The sequence below is a fragment of the Amia ocellicauda genome, chromosome 21 (genome assembly GCF_036373705.1).
Source record: "Amia ocellicauda isolate fAmiCal2 chromosome 21, fAmiCal2.hap1, whole genome shotgun sequence".
Classification (NCBI taxonomy): Eukaryota; Metazoa; Chordata; class Actinopteri; order Amiiformes; family Amiidae; genus Amia; species Amia ocellicauda.
Window position 1 is genome coordinate 16532752 of NC_089870.1, and position 10994 is coordinate 16543745.

Consider the following 10994-nt stretch of genomic DNA (forward strand, 5'->3'; position numbering starts at 1 on the left):
ACATGTTAATTATCCCTTCACTTTCACTAATATTAAATCAGGTTACTGAATGACTGACTGTGACACAAACAAGTCATTCCACCTCCAACAGCAGAGCAATGTTACTGATTGGGAGAGTAATTGCACGTTATGGCAATTTTTAATACAGTTTAACAAACAGAAACTAAACTACTTAACGTATTAGTGTCTGCATATGAACAAATGAAACGTTATTATGATTAATGAAAATTCAAATAAAATATAAAACTGTATATGTCATCCTGCTCTGCTGTATCTGATGTTGGGGACTGTGCTAGCTTTTTGATGTTAATTAAACTCTCAGGGCATATTTAGAAAGTATAGGTACAACGTTTAATGTAAAAAAATGATACCCCACCTTTAATGCAATACCTTGAATGAGAAAATGCCAACGGTATGACTACTGTCTGTTTTTACAACCGAGGTGCACCGTAAAACTGTCAAACCGTTACATACCTATTCCAGACTAGTCCCCTGGCTTCACCTATGTATATTTCTGTTTTGAAAACTGCAAATAGTGCTTTCAGCTTACTGCTTTCTAACCCAGGAAAACGTCCACTGGTCAATTCACTCTGGCAAAGTTAAAGGTTTTCATTTGAACACTTAGAATTAATTGAACACTGGCTATTTTGCTGTGTGCAATATCTAGTACCTAAAATGTAACTACCTCACATATACTTGTGTGTGTGTGGCAGTTAATATCCTATTCAGCTTCTAGAAAACACTTTGTTTGATATACTTATAGGTGAAAACATACTTGCTCTATGTCCATTATGTATGCACTGCTATGTTATCAACAAGCACTTACAGGACAGATTAAGGATAAAAGTAAAAATATCAGTGGAATATGAGGTGTGATGTTTCTTCCTGTGGGGCACTAGATGTTTAAACTCAGAAGTGATGCTCGGACTGATTAAATCTTTATGCTGGTATTTCTCAGATATCACAACTGCCCTGGTATACAGCTCTCTCAGCCAAAACAAGTGTTATTCAGAGGTCTATTATGTCTAGAGCCTTAAACGTACAGTAGGGCACTTCAAAGCTGATGCACCTTCTTTTCAATGGTAAGGACGACCCACGAAGGGGTTCAGTCTTCGCACACCCCTGCTTCTCTGAGGAACTGTCAACAAAGGTAGCCATTAGTGCCAACACTAATAGCAATAATGGCTTTGAAATTGAGTTCAAAATCCCTCTCTCTGTAATTGCTTTAATCAGTGTGACTTGGGCCACAACAGTAACAGTTACCAACAATCAAAAGGCTGCGTTATACCCTAGAGACCCTTATACAGGCTGTTTTCAACAACATACAGGAAAATAAATAAATTGAAAGACACTACAGGGACAAGTGAGGGTTATTAAAGTGAGATATGCAAGTTAAATTCTGATTTCAGACCAGGAAAGGGTTGCCATTAGGATTAACGTAATCAAAGGAAACATAGGCCTAATGTGGGAAACACATACATACAAACATACATGTAGCTCAACATTATACATGCAAAGATTAACTTATTTTCACAGTTTCATCAGTAAAAACTAAAATAAACCAAGCAAGAAAAACAGGAAATCATAATTTCAGTGAAAACTTAATTCTTACCAAAGCAGTTGTTCCGGTGTGGCACGAACATCTTACAGGCTGTGGCAATGGGCAGTTCGGCACTTAGTAACGCCTTAATAATGAGATCCTCAACCTGGCTCATCAGCACTGAAACAGAACCAGAACCAGTCATTCTGATTGTAACATTTCAGCGATACGCACTCTTATACAATTAATGTTATTTCACAAAACACAAAGTAAACTTGTAATATTCAGATTTTGCTCACATGTTGTGTCCTTGCCTTCTTGCTTCAAGTACCTCAGCATGGCGCTCATACTCCATTTGTTCCCATAATCCTCTACCTCAGGGTCATCACAGCTACAGATTAACAATACATCAGAGGCACATCTGTTTTTCCACTACTGTGCACGTGGGATCACTAGCATAATGCTTAGACATGGACTTTATTACATAAACACACACACTTTGTATTAACTCCATGAACATCAATTTCTGAACAAATCTTGTAGTTTCCACATACACATTATCAGACAGCTGGTTTTTATTAATATTCCTACCTGACATAGTCATTGCTCTTCTTGTTCACGCTGTAGTTAGTGAGGTGCATGAACTGGTTCTTGATGTTCTTTGTTGCACGGTCATACTTAACTGTTGCAAACCTGAGGGTCATAAATATGTTTTAATTACCAGAAGGTATATTTTTCATGCTGTATCAATCAAATGGCTTATACTATGACTTCATTCAGTAAGTGGACATTTTAAAACGATAAAGCAGGCAGTCTTAGTATGAATGCATTTTTTTTTTTCCCATAATCAAACATTTATTATTTTTCAGTCTGCAAAAGGCTTTTCCTGCTGTATAAACCATTTTTAAAGGTAATTAGGTAGTTGGATAAGAGTAGGTTTTGGTCTTTTCAACTTTAAAAAGTTACATTTATCTACAGTAATGGACAGTTCCCCCAAAACAAAAAAATGAAGCGCAGCAACTATAAAAGTGGATCACACACTGTAACATTTGGAGCAATATCCCTCTGTGGTCACTTCACACCATGTTCTGTGAGCAGTTCTGGGGAAGATATTCTGTTCCAATTATGCAATTTCCTGTCAGCTAGTAGGTATTTTGTTTTTTTGTACAATATCAAGAATTCACAGCTGAGTCAATTTCAATATGCAGCTGCAGTTTCTTTTCTTCTTACTTTTAAAAGACAAGAAAGAAACTAACTACATTGATACAACAGGTCAAACACTTAGAATAGGTTGAAATGAACTCTCGTAGTATGAAGCAGAAAGTCTTGAGGGGGGAAGATTGGGTTCTGAATAATCTTTCCCCAACTGTGTATTGCACTGGAATGGACACCGTGTGTGAAGTAATGAGAATTCCTTGGCATGGGCCGAGTACCTGAATACCTTCAAAGCCACAGGAATGTCAAAGATAAAAGAAAGAAAACAGTGGAGCCAAGAGTTATTACTCACAGCTGATACTCCACGAAGCAAAATAAAAACAGAAAAGTAGTAGCTTCAGTAAATACTTATTGTGAACAGTGATAGAATTCAGTTGAGGGTCTTGTAAGTGTGTGTGTGTGTGTGTGTGATCAGGTGCATTTTAAATTTGCAAACTGCACTGCTTTGTGAATATAAACACCACAGTGTGAATTCCAAGTTAAACGTTTAATTGTTTTAAAATAATAACACCTGAATGGGCTTTTCAATAGATTCTGATTCTGACGGCACAGAATTAAGGCTCAGAACAAAGCCATATAATATACAAGCACATATTAGCTTAAATTCAAACTGTTTTATAGAGTCTGTAATTGCTTATGAGCCTTTTCAAATGATTGCAAAAGTTTTATAGCAAGACACTACAATAAAAAAAAGTTATAAAATGTATAAACCACCAAAGCATATACAGCAACGATGCAATGATGAAATGTGTATCATTTAATGTGTCCAATTCCCAGAACTTAAAAAGTGTGGTGTCAAATAAAATGTCATAACTGTTCACATAACGGGGCAGTTTTCTGTTCGAAATATTATCTAGCTCGAGTTTCTCCTGCATACCAATAGCCACGGAAATGTTTTTGCTGCCATCTAGTGTTCTCTCTAGCAATCCTCACAGTACCGGGCCAAAAATGTATTTAAAAAATGGTATGTACCAGAAACACAAACAAAAGAGAGCATATTCTTTACAATCACATCACGCCCTTACAGACTCTATCTAACCAACACCTTGAAATACAATTTGATGAAATACTGGAACTGCTTATTTCCTTGTAGGACGGTCTTTGTCTTTGAGTGTTGTGTACATTTCCCTAATCTGGGAATTGTACATATCAGAGCCACATGTCTCTAGAAACACAAAAACCTTTTTCAATTTTACCTTGCCAGTCCTTCTTCATAGAGATAGATTATCAGAGGTTCGTAGGAGGTAATGAGGACATATAAACGTACATCAAATTTGAAATCTGAAAGGAAATCACAATTGTTGGGTAAACATTTATCTCCTGTAAAACTTCAAATTAAATTACTATTTAATATATTTCAGTTGATGAATAGCAGCTTTAAAAGATCCACCAATAAGTAATCATACTTAATCATAAGTAACTACCATTTCACACTATTAATCCAACTGATCAATCAATACTACAAAAAATCCCAGACTTACCATCGATCAATAATGGATTGCTGATGTAGCGTGAAACAAGAATGTTTTCGTCTAATGGAATCTGGTTGGGCTGAAAAAACAATGAAGGGGAAAAAGCAAAGCGGAGTTATGGGGAATATCTGATTCATCAATAGGATACAACATGATTTATATGGTATGAACTTGACAAAACACAATCTTTTTAAAAATATTATATATACAACTCAATTCAAGGCTACAGAAGACAAAGGAAGACCCCACAGTATCTCCAGCTATACCTGAGTCAGAACAAAAAACAAATACATTTTAAATGAGCATTACTCATGAAATTCAACCCCTGTGAGACGCAGGCGAAATGGCACCTGAGCATGAAAAGTCAGCCTCGACTTAATTGGAAGGAATTAAAGATTAGTCGGATTTTCCTTCAAACAAAACATCAACTTTTTCAAACACTCCATAAAGCCTGTTTAGAACAAGCACTGCTAACAAATCCTCTGGCTTCAAACTAAAGGTTCCTTATTCAGCAGAAATGTGTTCCAGGTGTGGTGCCGATGAGACAGCACTCTCGCAACTGGCCGCAGTTCACAGAGAAAGTGAAAAACGCAACTTCAAAATATCTTTCTAACATTCTTTCCACTGTTTCATAAAAACATCAAAACCTCTATATGAAGTCCAAGTCCGAAACCTTCCTGGGTTATTCCAGAAACTCTTCATGAACATGATTTACTCTGCAACGCTTAATGGGAAACATGGCTATGACATATTGATTCATTTTATGAATAGGGTTCTCTTCCCTTTGTTCATCCACTTATTAATGGTAACCAGATAAAGCGAGAACACTTGCCTGACTTCACAGCATTATCATAGCTGTACCTTACCAGAATCTTTTTGATATCAAAGCATGGCAATCTAGTGAGCAACAAATTCAATATCAAATTCATCACAGAGGTTCACCACAACTCACATTGCTAACGAGGTAAATACCACGGCCTCTTGAAGAAGCTACGGGCTTAATTATCCATGGACCTTTGTCTTTGGAGTAGGCACCTAGAAACAACACAAAGACAAAACGTCACACATCAGCAATCTTTTGTTGTGTACTTACTTTGAATTTTTTAAATCAGTACAACAAACACTTTTTTATCTATACTTGGTGACTATAGTGAGTTATGTTTACTGTGAATATTTCAATTCTCCTTCAGAGCCAACCTGCATGCCTTAATGTCACAAAGGAACCAATAAAGACAATTATTATCTTAGTTATTCAGTCTCATGTTCCAGGAAAAAGAATGATAAAGTTGTCTTAAACTTCAATAAAACTAATAAATGGATTAATAAACACATCCACACACATTTACGTTAATATAAATAGCAAATGGAAGCTTAACATTGTAACTTTGGTTTCACATGTACTTACTGCAAAACTCCTGGTATTCAGATGGAAGCATGAACGTCTGAGGGACAATGTGGAAGTTTTTAAAACCATAGGTTTGCTGCATGCGCTGGATGTTTTTGTAAAGTCTGTCTTTCCGTGTCAGTTCATATGATCTAAAAGAAACAATATAGCTCCCACAGTTATAAAGCTATCATACATGAAAGAGAGACCATGATAATGGAGTCTATAAAATATTCCCATGTATTGTACTTTGCTCTTGTAATTATAACACACACATACAGAAACAAACCAGCTTTTCAGCCCAACCAACTTCATAATTTGTGAATTGTACTACTGTGGAGATGGAAAGCAGGGGAGATAAAGTATAATCAAAACCCCCAGAGTTTGGGTTCAGAACCCAGACCCACCTGGGGAAGTGGTTGACCTTCTGGAAGTCCAGAAGGTTGCGGAGGAGATAAGGCTTGAGATGAGACCCTGTCCACATCAGATTGAAATCATTGCTGTTTGGATGGACCTGCAGAAAGAGCTCAGTTTACACCTCATATACAGCAGACAAGCACAGTGATGTGACATTAGCAAAAACAGTACTAATGAGGGCTTCTGGCATTAGGCCATGTACAGGACAGTAGCAATTAAACTAGAAACCTCATTATTTTAGATGTTCTATAAAACTACAATTAAAATAAGCTTTTTATAAAAACAATTTACATAATTCTTAACAGCTTGGCTTCAGCATGCATTAACTGCAGCTCAAATCAGATACCCTGCTGTTTATTTGGTACAATATATGCCTTTTCATACTGTTTCAGTTGGTAAACTCACCAGCTATTTTTAACACAATCATACTACTTTAATCTGTTTTGTTTTACTCCCGCCCTGCTATGCCCTTTCTTAAGAGGCTGATTTGGCACTCTGAGTATGTGACTATGAGAAAGCCAGATGTTTGCAATAAAGAGTTATTAAACATTGGCTTTTGGGATGCTGTGGGAGACACTATCCTTTCTTTGATGAGGATTTTATTAGGAGTCAAGAACCATTGAAATGAAATAAAAAGGAATTAATACTAAGTGCTTGTTTGGAGTCTGTCTCCCTTTGAAAGGCACAATAAACCCATTAAAAATCAACTTCTTCCAAATGTATACACATCTTTGGCTTTGATATACAGACAAGTTTCTGTCAGAAAACAGCAGTCAACATCTTACGAAAGAGAGCACACCAGGGGCAGAAACTCATGCTAGACATTTGTTTTTTGTTACAGAATACATTCTTTTATATATGTTTTAATAATGCAAACTTAATTCATTTCTGTTCATTTTGAATTTTCTTAAAATCTTCCTCCTGGGACGCACTGTCACAGCTTGACTGGAAGCATCCACTGAAGTACAATGTAGCTGTATTAACTTGCACATTTTGCAGATAATCACTTAACGCTATGGGAAAATGACAGATCTAGTGTACTTAAGCCACAGTACCTCATGGAATCCATGAACAGTGAGAATGCTGCGGACCAGACGACTCTCCGTCCGGACAATCTTGAAAGCCAAATGATACCGTTCTGTAGAGAGAGGGGGGGAAGATGGATTACTTCAAGTCTTTCATACAACTATACTATTTCTAAAAAATACATTCCAGTGTAGTATTCAGCTTAATTACTCTTGATTATTTCATTTGTTCAATTAAATTTAAATTTGACCGACAAACATATAATGAAAACAAAAGCACATAGTAGTTAAAAAGGATTAGGTCACTAATTTTTCCTTACCTCCAACAGTCCGGATGTTGCCATCTTTAGTCACTATTGCTTCCGCATGGAAAACGACAACTGGGATTTTCTTGCTGCTCCCACTCCAAGCTATGCAAGGGTGATCCCTAAGAAGACACATAAACCCTGCATGTTAAAAATGCTACTTTTACTATGATTTTCAATTAAACTAAATTAAAATAAGACAGGCTCTCTACTCACTACTTACCGCATGACACTGAACAGCAATCTGGAGATGTGTATTAATCCAACAGTTCACAGCGAACACCTAAACTAATTTCAGAGATGTTTCTACATAGACACAAGTAAAGGAACTGACGGAAAGCTACAGGCCAAGCATATCTGAATTCAAAGCTAAGATTGGGTTACACGTTAATTGAGTTCAATGTAATCAGTCTTGAAAGCTATTGTTAAGAGGAACGTAGTACATAGATAAATCGACAAAGCCTGGCATTAACTGCCAAGGAAGAAAGCACAGTATGTCTCCAACTTGAGATAAAAAAAAAAAACTGGAAGAGAAATCTTCATAATTTATGGGATCTAACAATAAGAATAAACATTGAGTGCCTACAACATTTTAATTTTACCACAACACAAGGAAAGGACCATATCAAAATTTCCACACACCTGCAAATCACAGAAGTAACACAAAAGAACCTTCAAACAACATAATCTTCTTGATCTATATGTCAAATTTGTTTTAGGTGGAAAAGTAGAAAGTTGGGCAAATTGTAAGTTGTGCTCATATTTTAAGGTTTGGACGAGATTGTACAAAGGCAAAGTTTAAGTATGGATACATAGCAAAGTAAGAATGATTTTAAAGTTATCTTGAAAGTAATATTTGGAATAATTTAGCTACTTTCAGTCCTAAAAATGATGTACTGTAAGCAAAGTAGCTAAGTTTACATTTTACAAGTGTTAGGATTAGACTCTCTGGTAACTTAGATTTCGGTGTACGCTGATAATTTAATTTTTTCATTGCAATTTGTATTAAAATAAGTAATAAATGGGCCTAATTAAAATAGATTTATACAATTCTATGGAGTCTAACAATTTTACAAGCTCCAGAGAAGAAAAGGCGCCCACAGTATGTGTTTGGCCCGGCCAAAGATCTTAATTTCATTACCACTTTATAAAGCATCTGAGGTCAAATGAGAGTCTGTCACTTTACTACAGTTTTAAACTGCTTTGCTAAATCAGGATAATCAAAGCAGGTAGCAGACAGGGAGCATCCCAAATAACACGTTGAACTTAAGATGATTAACACTTTCATGAATCAAACTAAAATTACAATCTTATTCTTCAAATATGATTTGCCAAACAAGTGCATAAACATTAAACATTCAGAAACATTTTTGTTAAACAACTCTCATTAAAAAAAAAACCTGAGGATTGTGTGAAAAGCACAAACCAAAAGCATATTTTAAGGGAAAGATATTATATAATAACGTATAGTAATGTAAGGATTCTCTTCTCTTTGTTAATAAAGTCTGTGGAACTCATCTCAATTAACCGATTACCAGGGTCCAATGTTCTTAAGCAGTACACTGTTTAAAGATGCTTATAAAACATACTGTTGTCTCATAGGATACAAACCTGTCTAGAACAGCACTGTAAGTAGTGGGTCATTCCAGCTAAAGAGTATCGTAGTTAACATGACCCGTTACGCAACTCATTCCTTGATTTTTAAAACTGATTTTTAAAATCCCTAAATAACTACATTAAATGTGTATTTTATTTAGTCAGCTACATCATATGACATAATTACACAGTTTATTCTGATAACCGACCAATCGTACCCCCCAGAGCTTTAGTTACGAAAACTCTGATCCAGTAACAATGATTATTGCCCCAGTAACAAAAAGATAAGCAACCCTAAATAAATAATGACTGTATCCCCTGCTGAAGAACAGTGGTGCACAGCTCTGGCCTTCCAGTAGATGAGCAGCTTTACACACACAAAACCTCAGGTTCCAGTTGACTTATATTAGGTATTAAATATTGATGTTAATTAGTGAAGCTGTCTTGAGGTGCAGTGCACACACAAATCATGTCTTATGTACTCACTGTAGCTCGTCTTCAGAGGAGGACTCTGAATCCTCCTTATCCGGGATCAGGGTTGGCATTTCCACCGTGCAGAGGGCTTTGTGTCAGCTTGTAGAGGTTAAGGGTCCAGACATCTCTATGGGTCCAGACTCACTCTGAGTCTCCTTCCACTACAAAAGCAAAAAATAAATAAATGAAAGTGCAGGTAAGAAACCACAGACACATCCAGACAAAGGTACTGTATGCATTAGGGATCCCAGTTTGTACACTTTTGTCTTTCATGCTTTGTATGATTAATTGTGTACCATCCATGTTTTAATCAATCACATGATCCTGGCTTCACTTCCTAATGTACTGTTTACAAAAACTCTAGGGGAAAGCATCTCATTTTCAATCATCTCTCCATACAAAGTAATCATGCCATACGATTGTCATTTGTGCTGATTAAAACTGAATAATATGCCTCCATTTAAATAAAGCAATCCATCAATACAGCCCTTTGTACTTCACAAAGAAAAATAACACAAATAATGTCGACACAATGTCCTTAAACCAAGATCCATAATCAGAGTTTGTGGTCAATTGTTTTCAGCAACAAATGGCACCGAGACTGTTTTAAATGGACCAAAACAGTGCGGTTTCCGACTTGTGCTATCGGTGCAGTGCATAGTCAATCAGTCTTCAATGAGAGAGACACATTAATGAAGTACAGCTCGCTTATTTTAAGTACAAACCTGGCGTGAAAGTATTTTGCATGAATCCCCAAAATCGCATAACGTGATGTGTAATCAGTAAACCATCTCCTGCACTGCTGGAAAGCTATTGATCTGCACTGTTTGAATCAATATCGTCTACTTTTGCTGATCAACTGTATCTGCTAGTGTTCAACTTCCAGACGTTCGCCTCTAACGTTAATTTACATTGACATGGATATTTTAACACAAAACGCTGCAGAGCTGACTATACACATCGCTATTACCTACCTTCTTTATGTCATCTGATTCTATTTTATTAAAGCACAGTGGAGGGGGGTTTATTATGTAATTATTTAATCCAAAAATCGGTTTTGCTTCCAGCAGTAACTACAACAACCAACCGGCAACCGACGCACAGAGCATGCGCTTCCTCTACATCGGAATGGGCGTTACGTCCTACTGCTGGAAGTCGGCCGCGATGTTGTTGCGCAGATCTCCGCAGTTCTGCGCACAGCTGCAGAATTCCGCCGATACCATTGGTGGAGCCGCGCAGATCCTGGCAGAGCTGCGCGCATCTGCGCTACAAGAACGCGGCCTTCGAGCGCGGAGAGCCTCCGGAGCATGCGCAGAGTGGGTTCGTGTATAGTGCGTCGGCAATAGCAACGGACCCACGATTTCCGTGAGGCTTCAAAGGCCGGTCCTACGACGCGCTGTCAACAAGCGCTCTGATTGGTCAAACGAGTAAAATAAGGCGGGGCTACAACCACGCACGGCGACCGAACGACCGACTGGTGTCAGGCTATAGGCGCTATGATTTGCCAGAAGAGCTGTCAATTAATAGAACCACGACTGATTGACAGCTCTACCACCCAACAGGGTG

General features: G+C 37.2%; 1 protein-coding gene across 1 annotated transcript in view; it reads right to left on the bottom strand.

Annotated features, from left to right (window-relative positions):
- The window catches only part of ttll5 (tubulin tyrosine ligase-like family, member 5), a 59664-nt gene extending 49132 nt beyond the window's left edge, over window positions 1–10532 (bottom strand). The window contains exons 1-12 of the mRNA XM_066694019.1: window positions 10403–10532; window positions 9441–9589; window positions 7374–7480; window positions 7084–7166; window positions 6019–6125; window positions 5633–5763; window positions 5180–5262; window positions 4237–4306; window positions 3952–4036; window positions 2132–2233; window positions 1840–1931; window positions 1613–1720 (exon numbers count right to left, since the gene is read on the bottom strand). Of these exons, the coding sequence (XP_066550116.1) occupies window positions 1613–1720; window positions 1840–1931; window positions 2132–2233; window positions 3952–4036; window positions 4237–4306; window positions 5180–5262; window positions 5633–5763; window positions 6019–6125; window positions 7084–7166; window positions 7374–7480; window positions 9441–9499 (1027 nt within the window). The 5' untranslated portion in view covers window positions 9500–9589; window positions 10403–10532. The remainder of the gene's footprint in view (window positions 1–1612; window positions 1721–1839; window positions 1932–2131; window positions 2234–3951; window positions 4037–4236; window positions 4307–5179; window positions 5263–5632; window positions 5764–6018; window positions 6126–7083; window positions 7167–7373; window positions 7481–9440; window positions 9590–10402) is intronic.
- Between the last annotated feature and the right edge of the window lie 462 nt (window positions 10533–10994).